The sequence below is a fragment of the Cottoperca gobio genome, chromosome 8 (assembly GCF_900634415.1).
Source record: "Cottoperca gobio chromosome 8, fCotGob3.1, whole genome shotgun sequence".
Taxonomy (NCBI): domain Eukaryota; kingdom Metazoa; phylum Chordata; class Actinopteri; order Perciformes; family Bovichtidae; genus Cottoperca; species Cottoperca gobio.
The window spans coordinates 16,717,592-16,743,728 of NC_041362.1; the positions used below are offsets into that span (position 1 = coordinate 16,717,592).

Sequence of the window (26,137 nt, forward strand, 5' to 3'; positions counted from 1 at the left end):
TGTGAATAGTGGCAATTATGGAGGCGATGATTGACAGGTCCTATCCTTAAACTATGTATGGGGGAAGATATATAGGCAAGGCAATACAAATATGTGGCTTTATGAGCAAAAAAACACCTCCAGATTCTTACTGTATGTGAATAGGACCTTTTTGCGTTATGTTAATTTCTACATGTGATATTCTCAGCAGTGAATTGCCTCTTTACATGTAAACAGCTTTATCCTGTATGTGTAATAGATATGGCCACTTATTAATAGCATTGTCTCAAATTTGATGTCCAAATATAGGAAAATAACATTTTTCCACTAGTGAAGGGCGAGCTCTGTTTTCACACCATGATGATAATATATTTCATTTTAAGTCCACTGGAATGAGATTATGTGTCATGACAAAATTGCCCCCTGACATTATCTGTAACTGCTGCCCAAGTGTCTGATATCTATTATGAAGAACGGAAACCCTCAGGGTGACATAAGATACTGTCTCCGCGGTTGCACAGCGCGTTAGCTCTCATCTACGTACCGTGTTCTCAAGTCAGCGCGTGTGCGTGTGTGCGTGTGTGTGTGTGTGTGCGTGTGTGTGTGTATGCATACTGTAGTGGAAAAAGAGTGAGAAATGGGGAAAACATCACATGACTGGCAGTATGTGCATGTGTGTGTAGAGAGAAGGAAAGACTTTAAGGTGACTCAACACTTTTGTCATATTAACGACGGCCATATGGGAACTTTTTTTGATTCTTAAAATATTACACTCTGTTGACAGCGGAAGGAGACACTTTTAAAATGATTAATGATAATAATATATCGATTCAGAAACTTGAATTTGTCACTGAGAATTTTGAAATACTACAAACTTTTAAGAACATTTTTTATTTGTGCAAGTTTAGCATGAATACATTTTAATAAATAAACCTTTTGTCCTACGTTTGACATACATTATTGCGATCAGCTGATAAAACTTTTTCAAATATAAAAACTCCAACTCACAAAAACTAATCTTGCACACACCTGGCTTTCATGCCATAATTTGCCACCTTTTATTAGTGCACAGCAGACTGGAGTAGATCCTGAAATTGGCAGCCCTATGTACTGAATCCAAAATCGATTTTGAATCAGGAATTGTTTTCGATTTTGAATGATTGTCACGTACTTGCTCCTCCATCCCCGTTTGGCTCCGTCTATCTCTAAATGTGTATCTTTTGTGATAAATCAGTTGCGTAATTGAAGAGGCGGTATGGATATGCTTGAATGGTTAATGTCGAGAGACAGTCGCTGTATGTTCATTACTTAACACTGAGGCCTTGTGTGCCTTACACATAAATGGATTATTTCATAGTATGTGTATGCATCATTCAAATTGATGCACCCTTCTCCCGTGTGCTTGTGTGCGAGAGTGCGAGGTGGGTCAATGCGCAAGTCCAAGTCCATGCATGCATGTGTATGTGTGTTTCACTGTGTGTGTGTGTGTGTGTGTGTGTGTGTGTGTGTGTGTGTGTGTGTGTGTGTGTGTGTGTGTGCGCGCTCACTGTGCTTTCTGTCGTGACTGCCAGTGAGCCAGACCTTAAAAAATCAATCATCGAGAGTGACGAAGAACGTGAGAGCACAGAAGGAAGCAAAAGAAATACACACACACACACACACAGCGAAGTCCTGGAACACTGCAGTGAGACATTAAAAATAAAGCTAGGCATGAGGAAAGTAGAGACCCACTGTGCTTTTTCTGTATTCACTCAATGCCGAATGAGCTCTTACTTTCCATTTATTTCTCTCATGTAATCACTCGTTTTCTGTTTCTTTTCCCTGTTCTCTCCTATTTCACTCTCTGTATCATCTTTCTCATCAAATGCGCCCTCTCTCTCTCTTTTACTTTCCCTCTTCTCTGTCGTGCTCTCTCTGCATTTATCTCCCCCCTCTCTCTCTCTCACACAGTTTTTTAATTAAAATATCTCTGTATCAAGGGGTTTCTGTTATGGTGGTGATTTAAATGGAGGGGCTGACATAAACTTAACATTACTGTCAGACCAAAGCAAATTCCATCAGCCATGGTTAAATTTGCAGCGCTGGCCATTTTCCAAAAGCCAATATCTGTGCACCTATCTATCTATCTTTTTGTCACACTGATATTCCCCTATGGTATCTCTGTGTATCAGGTCAGAGGCATGCATCATGAAGATTAGTTGCTCACATACATGCAGACTGGTCTGTACAGTATTCAAGTACTGTACCTAAGTACAAATTCCTGGTACTTGTACTTATGTATTATGTTACTTTATTAGTCTACTCCACTACATCTCAGCTTTAGTTACTTTTCAGATCACAGTTTTCCATCCCCTTCCTGTCCAGTGAAAACCATGCATCTCCACATGAAGCATGAAGTGTTCCTTTATGTTTATACTTCTTAAGCCAAATTAACTATTTAAAAAGCCTCTTGGATCAGCTGGACAATGCATCGTCACAAAGCTGAAAACAAAACAGTTTTTCTCATGAAAGTTTGACTTTTTAGAGATGCGCGTCTCACAGGACAGCGACACAACTACAAACATATGAAGATGTTATAGAATAGGATGCATTGCGTTAGACAGTATATAAAGGAGTTAAAAATAGCATAACCCTAAACATCTACAGCAGTAAAATACAACATACACATTAATGCAGCAGTTATTTTAATCCAAAAACATCATATAAAAAAGCATTGACAGGGAACATTTTACTGCACAATGACTCTTTACTTTTGATACTTTAAATACATTTTTCTGATAATACATTTACATAATTTTACTTGAGTATGGTATTAAATACAGAACTATTACTGTACTTGTCGTAGATTATTTTCAAAGTGTCCTATTGATACTTTTACTTAAGTAAAGGACCTGAATATTTACCCACTACTGCCGATACTGTATTTTTGAGGCGGATACTGGTATTGATATGTAAGAGCAGGGGTGTCGCAGTGAGGGGAATAGTAGGAACTAAGCTCCAAAAGCCTGAAAAGAAAAGTATGTTTATCTGGAATATTGAAATATTACATTGTTAGCATTATAAGTAAACTGTTACAGTTGACTGAACAAAAAGTTTGACTGGGCCCCTTCCCCCCCCCCCCCCCCTTTTTGAAAGGCGCACATGGTTCAGTCCACTCGAGCCGTAGGGTGTTTGCAGACGACCTCAATCATATCTCCATGCACTTATAAACTGCAATCACTTTTTACTTATTAGCCAGCTGATAGTGAAATCAAGCTATGATTTCGGGCCGCGTCGATATACTGGTCTGCCTGAGCGGCGACAGACCTGCACATATGCTTGTCACGCACGCACGCTCCGACACTCTCGCACTGAGTTATATGCCCACCACCTCGCTATGAGAAACGAGACACTTCCCCTCCTCATGAGTGTTAGCATCCCCTCCGCTCCTCTCGCCGCGCCTCCTCCTCCTCCTCCACGGTGGACTCACTCTCTCTGGTGGATGGGAACCCGTGGTCGGGTCTTCATAAATCAAGATGTTACCACCGCCGCTATAAAGCTACTTTTTTAATTAAAACTGTGAATCAGTCGGCCCTGATTATGAATTGTACTCTGCTGCCACTGAATAAAATATACAGGGCTCGCTTCTTCTCCCCCTCTTCCTCTTCCTCTCTCTGTCTCTTTCTGTCTCGCTCTGACTGCTCCCCCTCCCTCCCCTCTCTCCCCCTCTCTCTTGTTGCTTGCTGCTCAATTTTCCAGCAGACGTTGAGAATGTCCACAGCAGGCCTTGGCCATGCACAGCGACTGAAGGCTGCCATCATTGTGAAATAGTTGAGGAGCTTAGCGGTTGCATACATTTAATAACTCAATACGGAGGGTCTGGCGCCACTGGGGTCAACACTATTATATCACACAAAACAGCCCGGAGGACGCAAAACACGCCACTAAAGCCTGCGAGGCCAGTGGGCGCTGTTTACCACACGCTGCCACTCCTTTAATTATGTCACAACAAGTGCAATATGTTGTTGTCGGGGTTGGATGATCCTATGAAAGCAGAGAGTAGAGAGCAGTCAGTATTATGATGGTAACAAGAGAAAGCGTTTGTCCACTGGTCATATTGGATGCATCTGAGATAAGCACTGAAAATGGCTCCTGTTTGAATGTTATTCAGGCAGACAGAGACTGCAGGAAGAGCAGCGCGGGCAGGAGAGGGAGCAGCTCTGCTTTTCACCGTCAAAGGGCAGCGACAACGCTATACTGTCAAATGAAATAAATAAAACTCAAATCTATGAATATATTTATATGCACAACAGTGTCTTAAAAGCTCCTCTTACGAGTACCACCAGGTTGAAGCCTAACATCATGTCTCCTTCAAGGGGCCCTATTGCTAATTTATGACCTTTTGCATGTCTTGCAAGAACAACTGACACCGTCCAAGGGAGATACGGGGATGAGCCAGGCCTCGACAGGAGCAGAAATTAGCCCGTTGGAGCGCGGCATTGGAGCTGGAACGGCGCACGGAGCTGCCGCTGTTGCTTCCCTTTACATTATATCAGCAGGCGAGAGCAGGCAGGAAGGACTAACTGGAATGCAATCTTACAGCTTTGCACAAACAAACTCATGAATGATAATGGGTTGCTAATTGAAGGTACTGGAGCGATTCCCTCCGCTGACTGTGGCGCTGCAAATGGAGTCCTCCGGGTAGTCATGGCGACAGGCACGACGAGGCTCTGGAGGTCTCCTGACCTGAGCTCGAGTCAGATCATCTTTTACACATGCTACCCGTTGTCGGTGCCACCATTTGGTTATATATGCAGCCATGAATATTTATAAGGGAACTGTTTGCAGTTGGTGCATCAGTGAACGGTTTGAAAAGTTAGTTCAAGTGCAGAGCTGCATTCATACGTCTGCAGACTCAAATACTCTGAGGATTTTATTTGCTATCCATGTGGTTGCGGACCGTTGATCAATATTAACAAGTTAAAGGAATTGTTGATTACAACAAAAGAATCTCAGTGCATCTTCCAGGCACAGTTAGACATTTGTTGTGCTGTGTTTCAGACGTTACGTCTCACCATTAGATTATCTGCATGATGATCTGTATTGATGTGTACTAAACTGTATTTCAACACCGGTTAGCATCTTAAGGTCAGGTGACGTGGCAGAAGGCTGACACAGTGGGAACCATGATGCATCTCCTTATTGAGTGTCTGAACTGTGAAGGTGTCCTTGAGCAAGACATTGAATTTCTACCAGCTGCAAGGTTGTCATTGAAGCTGACCACTTGCGCTGACCTTGTTGTGGAGGGGAGCAAGAGAAAAGGAACTCCTTTAACCGAAGTTTTAAAAAGATGCTTTTATCCAGGGGTTGGTGTATTATCAGCTCACAGAGAACATACACTCCGGCAACACCAAGGTATTTCTTATCAGTAGTACGTCTACAGTGGACATCCTGTCGCACTGTTCTCCGATTATAAAAGCTGTCTTAGATATGTGGAGACCAGTTTTACTCTGGTGCCACCCACTATGCTTAGGTGTTCACTCGTAGCAGTGTCTGCTTCTATCCCTGTTGGATGTCTGCTGGTGAGCGGGCCAGTCTGACTAAGAGTCTCTTTGTGTATCTCATTGGCTGTTGCCTGTCGAGCTGGCAAACCTGGCCGTCTTGTCCGTGTCTGCATGTAGTGCCGCCGCTGTTCTTCTCCGGGGCGCGCGTGTCTCTCTCTCTTCAGGCTGAGCGTTGGGTGGGATTAAATCCGGGGGACATCCGTTTGGAGAGACGTTCGTAGATGTCATTATCCCTGTGGGGAGTCTCATCATCATCCCGCAGCGGCGAGGCGCTCGGCACGCCAGCCCTGGGAAGGCTCCGAGAGAGACAGCCGTGACAGCCTTACGTCTGCAAGAAAATTGTGATGATCATGCGAAAAAACAACGCCCGAAAAAAAGGGCTGGAGACGTGATGCGCAGCCTCTTTTCTGTGTGTGCTTTATGGGCTCCTGGAGAGAATGGCATAGTATAGTAGAAATCCATCCTCCGGCGGCTTCTAATCATAGCAGGGCCCATGCAAGAATACCTAGAATTAATTGAAATGTGTAAAATTAGCAACAGAATTGAGAGGTGAAAATGGAAGTCATCAGTCAATATTAGGCCTCAGGGGAGAGGGAGGAGATAGCTTTCCTATACAGTGTGTTTGCAGAGGTGGTGTGAACTAGAGGGGTCTGTAGGGGATTATGGGTGGGTGATTTTTACGTAACGCTTTATTACATGTGATGCTCTAGAAATCACAGAATTGTGTGTAGGCAATAATAACATTTTTAATTACTGTGGATAGTGTGAAAGAACTACGCCTTTTGTGTAAAAGTTCCTTAAAATGTATTTAGTTTTCCTGTACTTTGTCCTCATTGTCCTCTTTCTTTCGCAGGGTAAGTGATGTGTGTATTGTACTGGCAGACACGGCACACATAGTACAGTAGCGGATTAGGCCATGTTCTTGCTTAAGCATATTTCAGGGCTTGGGTTTTGATGAATCCAAGCGTACCCATGAAATGTTGATTTCCACTCGAGGAGGCAGATTTTGAGCACGCAGCCGCACTGTATTTCAGTATCTTCTTTCAAGAAACCGATCCCGCACAACATCCACTCAAGATTATTCCCCCCCCCCCACAATGGAGCGGCGCAGATACCTTGCTATACAACCTTGTTGTTTCTCTCTAGTACACACACATAAACACAGAATAAAAAAAACTCTTCCACACCTACTAATCCAAAAAGGCAGAATCCTGGTGCCAAAAATAACAGCTTGGAATGAGATGGATAGAGGAGGACAGATTATAGTGGCTCTAATCTGTGAAAAGCTGACAATAAAACACATTTAAAGTGATTACAGCGCTGTTATTGGCATGAGGGTCACTCAATGCGCCGTGCTCTTCCTATCCCTAGCTTTACCTTTCAACAGACAATGCAGTCTGCTGCATAACTCCACACCATATAAACACTCCTGTAAAGGTCTTTCACAATGACACATGGATGGAAGCACTAATGCTGATGCAAGGCAGTTGAGGGAAAGGGAAAGTAGGAGAACAGAAAGAGAAGTGAGGATGGAAGAGGGAAAAGAACAGAGTGGAGTGAGGGATTTCAGAGCTGAAGCCACAAATCATGGAGAAGATTAAGCGTCTCTTCTGTGAGGCGGAGTAGGTGTAAATAGAAACGTGTCCCTAGGAGAGATCCTAGGGACCAAGTGCTTATCTCCCTGTGTTGTCAAAATACATTTGTCAATCTGAAGTGTGTCTTTGTGTCTATCGGAGACTTAATTACCAAAAGGAAACAGCTGATGGTAGATGGACGTCCATGTCTGAAATGCATTATAATCTATTTATTGCACCATATAATTATAATACGTTATAAAAATAAAGCATAATCACCTATAAGGTCAAGTATCATACTATTCTGGTTACTCACTGACATTTCTTTTTTTGCAAGGATCATAGTGTATCATATCTCCCACAGTTATAATAAATCTTACCATACAATCTTTTCATAATGCATTATAATCACTGTATTAAATATATGTTTTTCACTTTACTTAAAGCAAACAATGAGCACTTAGAGTAATTTATAATCACATTATAATGCATTATAACAGTGATTATAATGCATTATGAAAGAATTATAATGTATTAAAACTATGGGAATTATAATACCCTATGATCCTTACAAAGAAAATGTAAGTGAATGACCAGCAATTATGAAATATGATGATACTTGACCTTATAAGTCATTTTAAAATGTTTTGGGATTATTGTTTTAAAGCATTATGAATATTGATAAGTGCTTGTAACTATAACAGCACTATAAACCGATTAGAATGCATTATGAGTGTGTTTATAATGCATTATAGACATGAGCATCATAGTAAGTGTTACCGTGGTTTGCAACAAACATTCATGCCTGCAAACACACACTTGCACACACACTCATCACTTGAGACTAGACAAAATTGTTTTCACTCCGGTATGACCCCTGGCTTGAGGTGTGTGGAAGAGCAAGTTGATCATGCATTATTCCCCACGTGTGACTTCATCAGCTGCAGGACCAGCCCATCATCAAACAGCTGCAGGCGGTTTTACCCGTTCAGCAGCTGCCACATCTCAGTAAATGATGAGCAACTGCTTCAAATTGTGACTGTGTCTGCCCAGTAGATTAGACATGTGAGTCCGGGGCTCTGGCGATGCCTTACTCTTCCCCTTTATACTGTGATGTGTCCTGTGGGAGCCCACTGGGCAGCTCCGTGGCCCGGACACTGCCAGGAACAGCTGCTGGGAGCTTGAGCAGCAGGTCTGCATTGTGGTTTTACAATTGACCGATCCTAAGTGCCGTCACCCTTAGTTACTGTTGCTAGGTCGGACAAGCTTGACAAAAAGATTCATGGTGCGCGGTTCCATTTGGCCGGGTGCCGCAATATGTATCAGATAGTTTCTGGGCGTCAGGCGTTATAGCTTCAAGAAGCTGACAGCAAGGACTTGGACTTTTCCCGTTGGGATGTTAGATGTTGTGTATATTCAAGTAAATAGCACCAAAGGTTACTTTGCGCCGGCAGGTAGCCTTACGGAGAAAATATAAACACAAGAACGCTAGCCTTGATCTTTTCTGGCTAAAGATAATATTAATTCATGTCTTTCCTTTTCCAAATCTCGTTTAAATGTTACCATTCCTCTTGATGTAGCTTCACGATGTTAACTATACATGAACTAGCTAGTTAGCTACCATTATGCTAATATTAGCTTACCTTATTGTGACTATATACAGTACAATGCAATGCGTCCTTGAAGATTGTGAGACCAATGTATTGTGAATGTACATAGTAATGTTAGCTTTCGACAGGCGGAGGTGTCCTTGTTGTTGCTTTTCACGGTGAGGGTATCAAGTGTCCCGGTCCCCCAGCCACATCTTTTAACCAGCTTCAAACTAGCTTCTGCAAACTAAGCTTGATCAACTGTTCTTGAAGCACAAAGTGAAAGGAGTGGGACTTGGGAAGGGTCAATTGGGTGCAATATTTGATATCAAACGTGTTGTTTGGAAGATGGGACATCCAGTGTTGCCCCACAACTTTCAGCATAGTTGTACCAGTGTCTGTCCTGGACCCTTGTTATTTCAGCCTTTGGTTTGGCAGTTACATGGTTTTCGTTCTGCTTCTTTTACATAGTGACACAGAAATTTGGCTAGAGGCCGGCTGCAATTTTAGGATCGTTATAATTTCATAAATTTATTAAGGACGAACACTACATAAAATGATAAATAATTGGGAAATGGCTTACCTTACATTGCATCCAATGCAAGATCTACAGGCCAATCACACTTGGGCCTTATGCCCAAGACTATGGATCAAATTCAAATTCATTAAGTCCATTCCTTACCAATTTCTTGAACGTTTTAGGAATAATGATGCATTTTCTAATGGTTTTATAAATGCCCCCACTTGCCTGCCCCTGCCTCCTGGTCTCTTGGCATCTTCCTGTTATTACCTTTTTATTAAGCTTTGCTTGCTGTTTTAAAAACATGGTCACAGCCTACATTATATTAATGAATAAAGGTATGCTCAATAAGAATTTAAGTTGACCACACAAGTTGCAAAAACTCTATTGTTAAACCATCAAAATCACACATATAAAACCACATATCAGCTGTCAGTGTGTCAGCTTTCCGTAGTATTTCCCAGTGCAGCCGCTATACTGTTCTCTAACTCCATCCTATCTGCATATACATTTAAGCGGGCCCCATATCACTACGTGACATTTGGATACATTAAAGCTGATGAACATATGACTAATACCATAATATCTTGGCACTCATATGAACATGCTCATGGCATTTTATGCAAATGCTAATACCTGCATAATGCTCTCTTTCTATAAAACATTCTAGAAATAAAACATTGATATAAAAAACGACCACCTACTGTACATTTGTGCATAAATAAAAAGAGGAAACAATTATTTTAAATCAATCATTTGTTCCAGATGATGTCTGAAGCGCAATTTATTCTTCTGCCAGACTGAATCGGAAAGTATAGACCTGTGGATAATGTTGAATGTTTGGGCAGGACTCTTTCACCAGGGCAGCAGCAGCTGCAGACAGAGGTTCACTTTTAATATCGAAATAGCAGAAATGGCTTAGCACGACGTGAACCGGCTCTCTCCGTTTAGTTAGCTCAGCCAGGACTCTTCATGTTCATCATGGATGCTGCAGGCCCAGAGCAGCGGCACGGAGAAGCAGGGGAGCCGTAGAGCTGCAAGGGACTGGGAGGATACAACACTGTACATCAGGTTACACACACACACGCGCACACATATACACACACATACACACACACACAGTCGACTTATAAATAAAGTAGGACATGTGTGCAGAGGCGTAATCATAGACCTTATGCACTGATTCACAGGCAGTGACTGTACCCCCGCCTCTAATTATTCCATATATAACAAACATCTGTATTTCTAATTATCCATAGCTCACAGTCCACATTTCTTCTTTCCTCTTCTCAAAATCTCTCTTGGGAGAATTCTGCTCGCAGCTTTTGGCATTTCAACCACTACACTATAAAACGAGAAATATCCCTACAAATGTTTTAAAGAGAGTCTTGAAGGAAACAGCAGGTGTTTCAGTTTAGGCCCTGGGTAGTCTGTTCCTTTCCCACCACGGTGCCACAGGTTGTGTGTGTGTGATCAGCCGCCCCCACGTCTCGCTGCTGTGTGGTCAGAGAGGTTGTCCAGGTAACGTTTGCTTTCATCACGCACAGTGTGGTGCCAAACATTCAATTATAACAACATCAGATTATAGCTGTCAAAAACAGTCACTATTTAGAGTCTTTCTCCCTGCAGAATGCTAAAAGTCACACATTAAGTTTATCCTCTTTATCCCTTAATTTCTTATAATAACATGACCAGCTAGTGCTGACAAAAGAATTAGGCTTGTAAGTAGACTCAAGTGTGCGCCAGTTTGACGCAACGGGCCATTTTTAAAAACTCCTGGTGCTCATTCTGCTGCTGCTGCTTCTGATACCTGAACCTCTCATTATGACATTCTCATTTCAATTAAAATTTTAATGAAGGCACTGCTGCACACTCGACTTAGCGTTTAAGATCATGTACTCGCACCATAGGCAGTGTGAAGTCGTCCAGAGAGATATAGAGAGATATAGAGAGATTGTCTTTCCGTGCCATCTTCTGCTGTCCTCCTAAATATCAAACCAGGCAATAAATGTGAAAAACTGCTGGTCGCCTTTGTCCTCCAGTTTTCATGCAAATAACACCATCGACAAACCTGACACTTACTACATAATGAGAAGAGGCCGACGAGAGAGTGCGAGCGCAAGAGAGAGATAAGTGGGAGAATTGAGAGGAAGCATTGTTCGAAGAGACGAAATGATAAAAACAGAGAGAAAAAGAGATAAATAGTGTTAAAATGAAAGAGGGAATCTGAGAGGAAGAGAGCGGTGGGCGCTTCAACGTCCCCTCTTTCTGGATATAGACACCATTATGCCGGTAGATTGGTCCTGGAGCCTCGGCGAACATGTGATTTCAAAGCCTGGCTGGTCTGCTTTGGTGAGGGGGCTGGTGAGTGGCTGATTCAGAACATCATGTACAGACACAGGTCCAAACACATAATCACACACACTCGCATGCCACCTTCCACCTCCACAGCAGGCTGCACAGACAGGCTGCATGAATATTTATCAGAGCAGTTTATAATGAGTTCACACATTAGACCAGCGTTTCTTTCATATTGTCACGTATCGAAGGTTTGGCAGCGACTCCAGCATCAACTGATTTCTTCTGTCATCAGTATGCCGTGCAGTGATCTGCGCTGTGGCCCGGTCACATCCCCGGGGCAGGCGGGGGCTAGCCTTCTCGGAATGCTAAAATGCTTTTAATATTGTCAGGTGGTGTCTGCCGTCGAATCAATTTCAAAGACATCTTGCCGCTGAAGATAGCGTCATGGTTTTCTGCTGGCTTTTATTCAGACAAAAAAACATAAATGTCACTTCTAAAAATGCATTAGGGAGAGCAAGCCACTGCTGCCGCTGTTCACAACCTTTCAAACCAAATTCATCAATTACACATGCACCACACACACACGCACACGCACGCGCACGTGCATGCGCACGCATTAGGTATTTGGATTGACTGAAAAGCCTGTGTGTCTGTGTGTGTGCAGGTTGTTCCATACAGGACCACATCATTACCTGCCCTCCAATGGTTGCTCTGCATTTGACACATGCAAAGATTTGCTCTGTACTCCCTGCTAGTTATAATTGTGTGATTAATAGCTGACAAAAAAAAAAGACGGGAGCCAATTACGGAGCTGTAATATCTGCGTCATGCCTCATATCCTATGCTCTATCACCTTTCCACTACAGCAATATGAGCCATGTTAGCATTGACATTCATTAATGACTATTAACCCGTTTATTGTCCATTTGGGCCCACTTAGTACCTGGTTTTGTTTGGTTGGGGTGGTTAACTACCTGAAACACTGTGTTCTTACCTAATTGGCCGATGCCTTGTTGCAATTGTACACCAACAGAGGCTGACGCAGTTATAACCAGGCAACAGGAGTACAAAAGAAAATGCACTGTCCTTAATCCTGCTGTATTAGTAATAATGTTTACTGCAATTGAATGTAAATGAGGCTTCATATCCTTTAAGAGAAAACACTGGGAAACAGTGTGTTCAGCATGAAAAACTCGCAACAAAAAATGAAACGCTGCAACTAACAGTTTATCGATCAATCTAGCAACTTCTTTTAATCTAAATCGATTAATTGTTTGGTTTATGAAATGTCAACAAATAGCAAAAAATTCCCATCACAGGTTCCCAGAGCCCACTGAGCTACAATGAGTGATGGGGTCCGATATGAACACACAGTTTTCTGTACTTGTGTTTTTAATTGAGCTCTTCTCACCAGAAGGATCAGAAAGATGATGCACCTCCATGCGTCACGATTTAGCAGTATTTGATCACAGTTGTGGGTTGTTTTGCTTATGTTGCCAGGCAACTGTCAATCAAACACCCACACAGTCATGATGAAGCAGATTAGCTGAATGTGTTAATGTTAAACACTTAGTAAATAATGTCTAAGGATGTTTTCTTCCAAACTTTATCTTGAATTGTTGCCTATTTAGTCATTAATTAAAGAAAAGTGCTTTGAGAGAATTTGAAACCAAGTTTTCAGGGGCTTTAACATGTCTTGTTTTATCTGACCAACAGTAGAACATCCAACGATACTCAGTTTACTATCATATAAGAAAACCAGAAAATATTTATATTTGAAAAGCTGAAACCAGAGAATCTTTTGCCTTTAAAAATGTATATAAATGACTATTATTAATTTTCGACTGATCAACTAATCTACACACAAAATCATTTTGTCTCATATGTGTGAGGCAATGAGATCAATAAAAAATCCCCACAAACTCCTTTAAAGCAACAGTTCACCCCCAAAAATACATACGTGTCCTCTTACCTGTAGTGCTGTTTATCAATGTAGATTATTTTGGTGTGAGTTGCAGAGTGTTGGAGATATCAGCTGTAGAGATGTCTGTCTTCTCTCAATATAATGGAACTAGATGCTCTCGGCTTGTGGAGCTCAAAGCAACAAAAATACATTTGTAAAACTCAACAGTAATGTCTTTCAGAAATCATGACTTGGTTACTCAAGATAATCCACAGAGCATTCTTTCTACCGAACTACACCTGCCAACCGCATCATGTTAAATGTGCTGCATTTATATCACACTTTTCTAGTTTTAGCGACCACTCAAAGCACTTTACAACACAAGCCAGCATTCACACACACATTCATAAACTGGTGGCATAGGCTGCCATGCAAGGTGGCAAGAAGCAATAAACATTCGAACACACACTCACAGCAATTTGGGGTTCAGTATCTTACCCAAGGACACGTCAACGTGTAGACTGCAGGGTCCAGGGATCGAGCCACCACACATCTGATTACTGGACGACAAACTTAATCACAGCTATCACCGCGCAGAAAGAAGCTTTCATCTACTCAGGGACGAGAGGCTCAGTTGTCTGTCACAAATTTGGGGTGAACTGTCTGTTTTTAAATAAACTGTTTTTCTTTTTTTCTGCTACTTTTAAATTAAATGTAGACAGACACTATTAAATTAATTCACACACTTTTCCATAGTTAAATATGTTTTGTGAAAAAAGCAGTGTGTGTGTGTGTTGTGTTGTGGTGTGGTGTGGTGTGGTGTGGGTGGGTGGGGGTGGTGGGTTTGGACCTGGGTGGGTCTTGGGCTGGTAGAGCCTATCTGCAGTTCACCCATGTGTAACTGATATGGCTGCTGTGTGCGCTGGTGTGGCTAATAGAGCAAATGGTGGGTGAGACGCGTGGGCTTGCTGACAGGGGAAATGGGGTCATTCAGTGTCATCACCTCGCTTGTGTAATCTACAGTTTGATACACACCTTTTGTGTTTCTTTATGAGACATGCTTCGACTCCCTGTGGGACCTTTTAATAGCCTCATCTCTCTGAATGATCATTGGAGTTACACAGTACGTTGGCTAATAAACCCCGGGGTGTGTGCACAGCTGCAGGCAACTGTGTATGTGACAGGGAGAGATAGGGATAGGGAGATGGCGAGTTAGCTGCATGTGCGTATGCATGAGAGTGTGTGTTTTTAGTGTTTGTGTGTTTATGTGTAAAATGTGTCAGAGGTCTCTATATGCTAATCTGTGTGTCAGAGGACTCGGTATGTAAAGTCCCACTGGGTTAACAATCCGGTTACAATCGGCATTCATTCCCAGGACAAATGACTCTGCTGCTCCGATTGGCAGTGATGGAAACATGACGGCAGGTGGGCACTGCACTTTGTGCCCCTTCTCCGGCGCGATGCTATGACACGCTTTTTGGTGAATATATGTATAATAAATACAAGAGGGTATTTTACAAATATTATACATTAACGTAAAAAACATACAATTAATATGCTCTCCTCCACACAGTCATTTTACCTCGCTGAACGGTCCACTGTCCCAACTCTAACCAGCTCTGGTTTGAGAGTTTGAAGGACGGACGGAATAAGTGATCAGTTTTCACTGTTTACTAACCCTGCTTCCATGACGTCGACCGTGACCCACCAGGAACAAAAAAAACGAAGGCATATTAGTCTACTGACAATGGGAGTTTATCGACTAAAAACCAGCATATACGCGCTAATTTAGCTGGGAAAAGAGTATAAGATGCACAGCAGACAGTGGCACGCCGGACTACATTACTGTATTTACATGATCAATCAATGCCTATTGCAAAATGTGTGTATTTGCTGCTGCTGCTGTGTGTGTGTGTGTGTGTGTGAGTGTGTTTGTGTGTGAGTGTGTGTGTGTGTGTATCTCTGAGTCCATCAACTGTGTCTGTATGTGTGCGCATGTAGGCCTATTTTAATTGTTGCCATGGAAACAGAGTGCTGCCAGAGAAGTCCAGATTCAAAGAGGGCATCTCTCTCTGTCTCACTCTGTGACTCTCTCTCCTCCTCTCGTTTTTCTTCCTGTTCCTCCTCTTCTCTTTGCCTTTTTCATCTTTCTGACGTCTCACCAAGGTCCTTGGTTTACACTCTGTGTCTCTCTCTGCTCCCCCCCTTCTCTGTCTCCTCGTGCCTCTTATCATCCCTCCCTCATTCCTTCCCTCCTACCTCTCCATCCTTCCTGGAGAGTGGTGTGCAATTGACTATTAACACAGGGACCTGTAATTAGAGCTGACGAACCTCCAGCAATTAGTTTTCCCTAAAGAAATTGTTTTGTCATCTCCGCTGCATACGTCCCTTTATCCCTCTCTCAATCTCCTTCTCTCTCTTTCTTCATCTCTGTCATTTCCTGTCTTATTAGCTGTCAGCTTCGTGCGGCGGTTATTGTTTTAGCGTTTTTGTTATTTTTTGTACCTTCAATCTGCCTTGTTAAAGGCAGTCATGTACGAGATGTACACACAATACACCACTCAGAACAACTTTATGAGCAACTACACCCCCAACGTCCTGGGTGTCTCTGCCCACAAAACCAAAGTGAACATCTATTCCCTCCGACTGCACACCTACACCGGCTATATGCTGATAAACTCGAGAGGACACATGCCCTCCCACACAGTCAGATGTAAACACACAGACATCTTTCTAAGAAAGCGTCTTTTTCATGTCTATTCTTTGTCTCCAGCTGTGTTGATGCTGTCCCACCTTGCTGCTGTCATATCTCTCTTCTCTGGATCGTGCTCATTTCCCCCCTCCCTCTTTCACCGGCCCTTCCTCTCCTCCCCTCTGCATCCCCATTAATGAAAAGCTCTATAAATAAGCGCAGAGAAGAGGGAGTCGGAGAGAGATATGGTCAAGTAGAACATGGGAGGGAGGTGGAAGGGATGGAGGGATGGACGGTAAACGGCTGCGAGTGCTAAACTAGGCCAACAGGGGTGAGGGAGGAGGGCGGCTATGATATCAAAGTCTTGTGAGTTGCTCCGCGTACCTCTGCCGTCAATCACTTAATCAATTTCGGCGTCAGTCAGTTTGTCTGCATCTCGGGTTGGTGTGTCACTCATCTCACTCCAGACAGTTTGTCAGTCGGAGTTGGCGTGGAGCCGTCGTTTCCTCCATCTGCCCTTCCTCTCGTTTTACATTCCTGCTACGACTTGCTCCGTTCTTCTCTCGCTCCTCTCTCGTCCTCCCCTTGTCAAGAAGCCAGCATCTCATCTGTAGGGATAGTTTATATCCTCCATAATATATACCATAATTCTGCTTCAGAACTTTCCACATTAATTATTGATCCGTGTGAGATTATATGTAAACTATATGCCATCGCACCATGTATCTGTGTGTGTGCGTTTATGAACTATTTATGTGACCTTTGAGCTTTCCCCTGTTTCGTTCTCTCCCCACAATGCCCCATTTCTGTGGACTGACATTGATACGCACTGATTCATATGATGCATGTAGCCTCTCGGCAATTCACTTCATTCAATCAATGTTGCATGGTGCTATGTTAACCTCTATCTCCTTCTCTCTATCTCCCGCCTGCTTCCCCCCCCTTTATTTTCTCTCTTATGTTTCTTTATCAAATCTCTGAATTATTTTTGTGTCTCTCCTCCTCTTCCGTCATCTCTCCAGGTATTACTCTCCCACTCCTCCACCATGCCTGTCTGCGGCTGCCGCAGCCCCTCCTTGCCCCGTGGCCAAGCCGGGGCCTCCTCCTCCACCCCCTCGGTCACCCAGGAGCAAGAGAGGCAAGTCCGACCACAGCATCCACCCCCTCCTCCATCACTCCACCGCCACACCAGCGCCTCTCACTGCCTCTCCCTTCTACTCCTGCTGCTTTGCCTTCTTCACCTGCGGCCGGGGGCCTGCTACTCACGGAGAGAGAAGGTTGGGGGAGGCGGCGGCGGAGGCGGCCACTACGTCCCCATCCCCCAGCCCCCTCCCCACCACATGGCCCTGCCCAACATCCTGCGTGGCCTCAGCATCGCCGTTGTCCTGGTGGGCAACTCCAGCGAGGTGGCGCTGGCCGGCACTCGGGAGAAGGACTTCCTCCACATGGCGCCCAATGTGGAGGTGCTGACTATGAATGAAACGGACCCTAAAAGCATCATCAAGAGCATCTGTGACCTCATGACGGAGCACTGGCTGCAGGGCGTGGTGTTTGGGGACGACACCGACCAGGAGGCAATCGCCCAAATCCTCGATTTCATTTCAGCCCAGACCCATATCCCCATCCTTGGAGTCCGCGGGGGCTCCTCCATGATCATGGCTGCAAAGGTAGGACACTCAGTCTTATTTTCAGCTTATGTAAAACTAAAAGTTGTCCCCATTTACAGTAATTGTGCGAGGAAGTATGTGTGGGTGGTTTGAGTGCTCTCACTCACTCTGAACGATTACATCACCATGTCGTTTTTTTCATCAAAGAAAGATATTTTTAAAGACCCTAAACGGCTTAAACGGCTGTTTATTTTTCTAAATGTTATCAGTATTTTGGCATGTCTGCCATATCTGCTCTCTGTGATCTTTCATCTTTTATTTTCGCCCTTGTTTTGTCTGAAATTAATGAAGTGTCTACTTGTTAGACTCAGCAGGGCTCTACTTTGTGCTGAAGGCCAAAAAAAACTCTGTTACAGGTTGATATACAATAGCATGTGCTTGAAAGCAAGACAATGTGCTTTAGACGTGCTGCGCATAACTTGAACCTGCTGCATTGTCCTCTTCATATCAAGTTCACCCAAAACAGTGAGTCCAATTTGACTCCTTGGCTGCAACGGAGGATTTCTCATCTCATTCCCTACTGCCATACTGCATCAGTATTAACTGGGGACAGACAGACAGACAGGGTAATCTGGGGTGTCTGACTTGAAAGACAAAGTGCCAACAGTGTCGATGCCAGTGACGGGATCAGCTGGAGATTTCACCAGAACAGAGAGTTAGATCTCTGCCTGTTTACTAGGCCTTGCCTAATGGGATAAAGCAATCTGCTGCTGCTTTATCTGTGCCCGCCTGGGAATCTGGGCTTGGACCCCATTCCACAAAATCAGCTCATTCATTTGGTGCTTTGTGCATAAATGTATTAAATAATAAGGAATACAAAATGTAATATGCCTTTCATGCAGGGAAAAGTGAAACCTTTTTATTTAAATACTGACATTTGCTTCTGCTGTCGAGAACTTTCTTGATCCCGGGCCTTATAGAGTCTCAGTCTTATCTCAGCCACCATTCTCTCCCTCCGCCCTCCAGTTCATCTGCTGACCCTCTGGTGTCAACAGGTCTTTGCACCAGCGGAGACACGAGTCGCAGTGACACGGCAAGGCCAGCGGCCACCACTGTGGCGCTTCTCTCTGTTCCTTCTCATTAGAGCACTAAGGAGAGAAATGGCAGGGAACCGTCCACTCCCATTTAAAACTCCACTCTTCCAAGCACACATGGAAAAACACTGCTATACAGTACTCACATTTTCTCACAGAGTTATGCGTTCATCTTCTCCGCTTCATAAATATCTGCCCCTGAACTGAGGCCACAAGTGTCTTTAACCCCTAACCCCACTTACTGTACCATATGTCTTAAAAAAACATATACATCTTTTAGAGCACTCCCTCCTGGTGCATTACAAGTGAAAATGTATGTCTATTTCGTATTGCATGGAAAGATGCGGGGATGTGGGAGGAGGTAAGCAGTTGGGGGAGAGTTAAGGAATGCATCGGCCTGTGTGTGTTCAGGTGCGTGTGTGTGCAAGGACGGTACCATTCATTAACCCTTTAACATCTAAGCCTAAAAAGCCTCAAAGTTTCCGTCTGGACCTTTTTGCTTATTTTGACTATAAAAAGGTTAGAAAATGTCCTGTGAGTAAGTGCTTTTTGCCCATTTTCCGACAATACCTGGAACTTTCCATATCTGGCAGTTATTTACAATTTATTGCATGTTATGAGAGTGTAATAACAGTTTAAAATGAAGAGAAACACAAAAGCTGAATTTGAGTTTAGTGAACAAAAAACACTGCAATTGTACATAAATAAGAGATTTGGCATCTTACATTTGAAGTTTGAAATGTATACAACTATTTCCAGTAAAGGTTTTGAGTCTTTTAGGTCTTGGTGGTATTGCCAGTGACTGTTCCTGTCTGCCTGCAGACACAGGCCCACATCACAGTCCTCACACTTCCAGGCAGTGCTCCTCTTGCAGAGTTTAGAGCTTGAAGTTGATGGTGTAGCTGTTCATGACAGGCACAAAAAACTTCAGCCCCCACTTTGTTGGCTTGGCCTTCGTGTACTGCTTGATGCTGAGCCTGGCCTTGGTACCAACCATCCTCTTGTCCACTGCAAGGTGCTGTCTTGGGTGGTAGAAGGCCATTTCCATGAGAGGTCTGACCCGGTGGAGGTGGTCACAATCCTCGGTGCACATTTTCTGATCATTTTCCTCATTTTTCTCTGGGTCACTCATATGAAGATTAGATCAAATGGCCATGAACTGTCCTGTACAGTCTTGGGACTTGACAGTGGCAGAGAATGACACATGGAAAATGGTTTGCTTACACCAAAAGTTGCTCATCTTTTTGCAGGTCCAAAACTGACGTGTACAGCAACATGCCTGTGGCCTTCTTCATTTCTTTTGGAGTTATTTCAGTCCAGTTGAACTTTCTCCCTCTCCAGGTTTTTGGCTGCATTCTTGTTTTTTCACAGAGGGGTTTGAAAACTGCACCATCAAAGTGGGAATAAATGTCACCTGGTGCTGGGTTTCCCATATCGAGAGTGGGTTGGACACCTGGGGTGGTTGAGGGACTCCATCATCGGGCTCTGCCTCAGTCTGCCATCTTTGATGATGTGGTGAGGGGCTTCTGTGTCTGACAGCATCACCAGATCCTCCAGCATCCCCACAGCTTCTCCCTCTACAGGCCTGAATGTGATCTCTGGTGACACCTTCTCCTCTCCAGCTCCAGCCTGCCTACAGCCTCTGCTAGGACGCAGGCTACTTGAAGAAGAGGCGCACATTTACGCATATAAAGTGTAATTACACACCTAGTACAACCTTACAGACTTGGTACACTGTTCTAAACAAGTCACCACGCAATACAAGTGTTGATTTACATACCGTCTTGCTTCCATTTGTATTAAATCCGCTGTTTTCGGGCTCTATTTCTCCGCTGTGTTGTCTGTGTTTCTCCATCGCTGTTTCGCAGGGTCGTAAGTGAAGTTACCGTAATGATATATGCAGTAAAGTGCAGAGTCTCAGCTTTCAGAAACCATTGAAATGTCTTCGATAGCCCAAACCCTGACGTAATTACGGTAATTCAAAGTTTTGCTTGTGCACCGTGTCACCGACGACACGTTCGGTGTTAAAGGGTTAAGCACACGTGCCCTAAGTGCACCAGGTAGCAGGAAAAGAGCAGTGTTTTGTGGCAGAGGTTTAAATGGATTTCCCAGGCCACAAGCCAGAGTCTGCCTCTCCTGAGAGCTTCCTCCTGGCTGCACCGGGGCCCAGGAGAGCGAGGACGGGGCTGCGCTAAGGCTCAGTCTCCAAACGGATTTGTGTCTGACTAATGGGCTGAGACAATGGAGTGGCGAAAATACGATAGAGAACGATCAGAGAGAGGGAGAAAGAGAGAGAGAGAGAGAGAGAGAGAGAGACATGGGGAAAGTGGAGAAATTGAGATAGTGAGGATGAGCGGTTGGGTGGAAGAAATTCTACTTTGATAGGAAGCATGCAGCGGAGGAGGAGAGTTTGAGGGTTTTTTGCCAGATCTGGTAGAGTTCAAAACTGCCTGTAGAGGTGATGGACCGATAAGTGTCGAGGATGAGGGCTGAGTCAACAGCAGAAGAGGAGACACCGTTCAGACTGGGAGGAAAGGGGGGTGGGAGGGATTGAAGAGAGGAAAAATGTCTCTGAAAGTGAGTGGGACATTCAGAGAGAGATAAAGAGAAAAGAGATGATGAGAAAGGAGTAAGTAGAGAAAACTTTTCTTCCATACGGACAGCAGAGATGGAGAAAAAGCTATAGAGCGTAATTGTGGAAGATGGTATGAAAGGTCGAGTTATAGAGCTTAAGAATGTGTATGTGATTTTCTTTGTGAGTGAGCGTCTAAAGGAAAGGGACTGACAAAGATTGGGAAATAGGGATTGCAATATGAGGTGTTTATCTTGCGGCCCCGCTCTATCACACACACAAATACACACACAAATGCGTGCACCGTCAAAACTGAAGGCCAAACGCTACTATTACAGTTGGCAAGACAACCCCTCCTTTTTCATTACACATCCAAGGAAGGATGATAACAGGGAGCGACACAGAAGGTGGAGAATACAGCATTTAGAATTTTAGTGTGGGCTGAATAGGAAAAGAATTTGGAGGAGCATTACAAGATAATTCCATAAAATGTACCCTCTGGAGTGGACTGCTGTTGTGCCGTGTGAAGAGTCAGACTGAATCAGTATCAGAATGACATTTTTCTGCTCACATATGCATCTACAAGGAGAGTTACTTGGTAGTTGTGGTGATGAAACACAAAGCTAAGCACTGCATTATGTGCCGGTGGGTGCGGGGAGACGCTCCCCCATTCAGTCCACCCAGGACTTAAAAAATTATTGCAGCACAGTTGTCTCTAAAACAGCCTTACGACTCACTGAGTCTTCTGACATCTGTAAGATGTTTAGAGCTATTCCTCTTGGGGATGGAGCCAAACTGCAGCAAAAGTGGGACTACGGCTACCACAGTGGTTGCATCTGTGTTTACAGCTTGCCATAGGGAAGTGGCTAACTGTAGTTACTGCTAGTGCAGAGAAAAAGGGAACTTGTGCACAAGCTTGAAAGTAAGAGAGTTAAATAGATAGAAAGAGGAAGACAGGCAAATGCGGTATTAACAAGGAATGAAGAAGACAGTGGAGGAGGAAGGGAGAGAGATGGATGGAGGCAAAGGGCACTCGCATCTATATCAATGAATAAGATCAGTGAGGGAGGGTTGGGCGATAAGTAAGAGGACGAGTGCACTGAGTGCATGGCCGCACAACTGAGAAAAAGAGACAGAGAGTGAAAATGCGGAGAGACACAGAGCATATTTTTACACCAGAAGGTGTATCGGCGTTCACCCAACGTAGCCAATGTTACATGTAAAAGAGAAGCTGCTTCTTTGCTTAGGAAATCGCGGCCTGAATGAAGTAGGAGAAAAAGATGGATTGAGCGCAGCTGTACCCACATCTGGGAAAGACAGGACAAGATAAAGGAGGAGGAGATGGAGAAGGGAGAGGGAAAGTATCCAACATTTTAATGGTGTGCGTGTCCTTGTGCATTCGTGTGTGTGTGTTGTTACCTAGCCAACATGGCTGTAGTTACCAGTCTTTTGTCTGTAGTGGTTTCCAGACCCACCCTGCTTGTTGTTCCTCTACAGTGTCTGTTGGACTGCAGTAATCAGTGTGATCTAAAGCTTTGGCTAATGCTCATATTATCAAGACATGGTGAGCCATTTTCCTCAGCTTGTCTAGAAGGTATGGCTTTGTAGTGGTACAAATAGCTGTAGTTGTCGCTGATCACCCCAGGGCCACCACATAATACGAACAGCGAGCTAATCTACGAGCGGAGGCTGCTGGTGCTATAGATTAGCAAAGAGATAGCATCCACTTATGCGCCGGATTTAAATGTAGGATCGTCAGCAATTAATGAAAAAAGGGAAATCAGCCAGCCTTGATGACCTGAGGGAAAATATAACATCATATGAATTGCAGCATAAAAAAACAGCACAGGCATGCTCACGCCCACACACGTGGTTTCATAAAGATATGATAAAACATGTGTTACAAAGGCAGTGAATGTATGAATATTAAATGGATAATGGAAGGAATGCTAAACTAAATCCACAATAAACTGCTGCTTCAACACCGTCACACACACACACACACACACACACACACACACACACACACACACACACACACACACACACACACACACACACACACATGGACATGGGGATGCATGCACTCCCGCACACAAAGTAAATCTGCCATCTTTCGTGTAACTGGCAGCCATCTCGAGGGAAGAAAACAGCAGGATGTGATCAATTAACTTTTGCCCAAATAATCCAGGCTTTTCATCGTTTCCAATGTGGTCGTTTTGCCCGTGGGTGTTCATGCCTTTTTGGAAGAAGAGCGATTTTGTGGCTGAGCACAACCGTCCCTGTGTGTGTGCGTGTGTGTGCGCGTGTGCGTGTGTGTGCATGTGTGTGCGTGTGCGTGAGGGTAAATGTGTGCTAATTCTTTAGAGGAAACCAGCTCGAAGATAGTGTACAATTGGTGTTGAACTGTGTCCAGGGACAATTGTTGTGGAGGATGCGTGCGTGTGTGTGAAGTAAGCCAGTTGAACCATTTAATCACAGCACAGGGGTGAATTCAGTGGAGCAATTAATATACCTCATTTTCCAAAGAAACATGTTCCCCTTGTCCTCTGTATTTATGTTTACCCTACAGTTAGGGGGAATTAAAACATTTTTGTCATAAACAAATCGACTTGTTTAGGCGCCATTTCCTGTTTTCCACGTTCTCATGAGGGTTTTATTCCAGTGGGTTAAGCACAAATGTGCCTGCATTTCAATTTCAAATGAATGTCCTACAATAGCACCTATTGTTGTATTAATCACTAAGGTCCTGTTCTCTATTAATGTAATGTGCTGTTCAGCTTGGCAGCACCGTGTCCTTGCTAAAACATAGACGCAATTAGGAGCATTTGTAAACGATAAGAGAATTAAAAAGCGAGTGTTCTTGTGCCTGATGTCTCAGTGCTTCTCTTTTTCCTGTCTGTCCCTCTCCCTCTGTTCCTGTCTCTTACTCATCTCGCTCCCCAAATTGTTTAGTTCATTCATGGATTTAGTTGTGTCCAGTAAAGCACAGTAAAACCGTTGTTACAGCTTTCTGATCCGTCCTTTCATCCTGGATATGTTGTCTCTCCTTTTATGCGCTGCTCCCTTAGTCCAGTTTTATTCCCGCTTGTTTCTCTGTTGGTTGTTTTTCTGTCTGTGTGTCTCTAGCACCTTCTCATGAGGCTATACTTAAAAAGTTAAACAAATACATACAAAATGTAAATTGTGTTAAAGGCCAAATACTTTCTCACCCACAAAAACCAAAATGAGGGCTGGTACTCTATGTTTTTACTGTTTGTCGTTATTTTTACAGCAGTTTACTGTGGTCATGACACGTCTTGATTCACAATACTTAAACTTGTGATCCTTAAAAAAGATTCCAGTCCTAGTTGACTTGGTGACACCTGTGATTATTAGTGGCAACAGTAAGTGTGGCTTCAGGTCCTAGGATTCGGGGGGCAGCAAAACAATCCCATGTTGTTTTGGTTAAGAAGTCAGTCAATAATCCGCCTTTTTCAACATGCCATTACAAACACCAATATGATTTCATGCTTGAGTGGATTTTGTTTTCACCCACTCACACTGCGGCAGGAGTAGTAAGAGTTGGTTAACTTGCTGAGGTGTTGGAGGTGTGCAGAACTTTATCTAATAGCTCCTTCATCTTCCATTACAATCGGCAATATTTAAAACTGATCTGACAGGAAATTGTCATGTTTTGAGGATGCATTTTGTTGAATCTTTTCACATTTTCTATTGTAAATTGTCCTGTTTTATATGATGTCTCTTGACTTCTGCACTATATTTATTGTTAGGCAACCAAACACCAAGACAAATTCCTTGTATGTGCAAACCTTCTAGGCAATAAAACTGTTTCTGATTTCTGTTCGGGCTAACCTTGTGACAAACTTATTGCATATCAATTCCCAATAAAAGCCACCCTGTATTTCTCCCTTTTGAAAGCTTTTAATGTGGAGTAGCAGCAGTAGGAAATGAGGGGTGTAAAGAGAGTGAACAGAAAACAGGTAGTCTGTCATCAATTAGATGCTGGAGTACATGCATGCATTTTCTTTGAATTCTTTGTGCGTGTGAATGCAAGTTGAATCAAGTGTGGGAATGGCGGACTCCACCACTAACAGTTAAAACTGCTATACTGAGAGGCGACTATAGAATGTAAACACATTGAATGTCATAGCTGGGGTTTAATTTCATAAAAATCTTAAGGATTTTACTTTAGGAGAGAGAGAGATCGCCTAAAGTCCTACATTTATGTGTCCTATTTTCCAACCCCGTTGGTCTCAATTTACTCCGGCCTTTTAGAATGTGGCCATTTTTAAACTCACTCCATAACTTTATTTTTTTCTATACGTCACCCTCTCTCACTTTCACTCTTTCCATCTCAAACTCAGTGTCTCTCCTCTGCTCTATTGCTTTACATCGTAGACAGATTGCTCCCATACACTAGATTAACGCAGACAGTTACAATCGTTATGTGTACTTAGAGAGGGCTAGGGAAATCATTTGAAATGAGATAAGATTTAAAGATGCGGCACGATGATCTGGAAGTGCCCTTTCTCTATTTTGTTCATCCCTCCATCCTGGCTTCTATCCAGCTGCCCCTTTTTTCTCTTCTGTTTGCCTCGTCTTTCCCTGCTCTTCTTCTCTCTCTTTATGAATGTGGCTTGCTGCCGAGGTCTGGTTCATCCTGTGGCAGCTAACAGGAGGCACACAGACAGATTGATACCAGATGTCCAGGTGTGTGAATCCACACTCCACCTCTCCTTTCCTTCTTACCTGCTCCCCCA

General features: G+C 43.6%; 1 protein-coding gene across 1 annotated transcript in view; it reads left to right on the forward strand.

The window, feature by feature from the left end:
- The window catches only part of grin2ba (glutamate receptor, ionotropic, N-methyl D-aspartate 2B, genome duplicate a), a 120,959-nt gene that overhangs the window by 14,599 nt on the left and 80,223 nt on the right, over positions 1-26,137 (forward strand). The window contains exon 4 of the mRNA XM_029437086.1: positions 17,124-17,768. Within this exon, the coding sequence (XP_029292946.1) occupies positions 17,124-17,768 (645 nt within the window). The remainder of the gene's footprint in view (positions 1-17,123; positions 17,769-26,137) is intronic.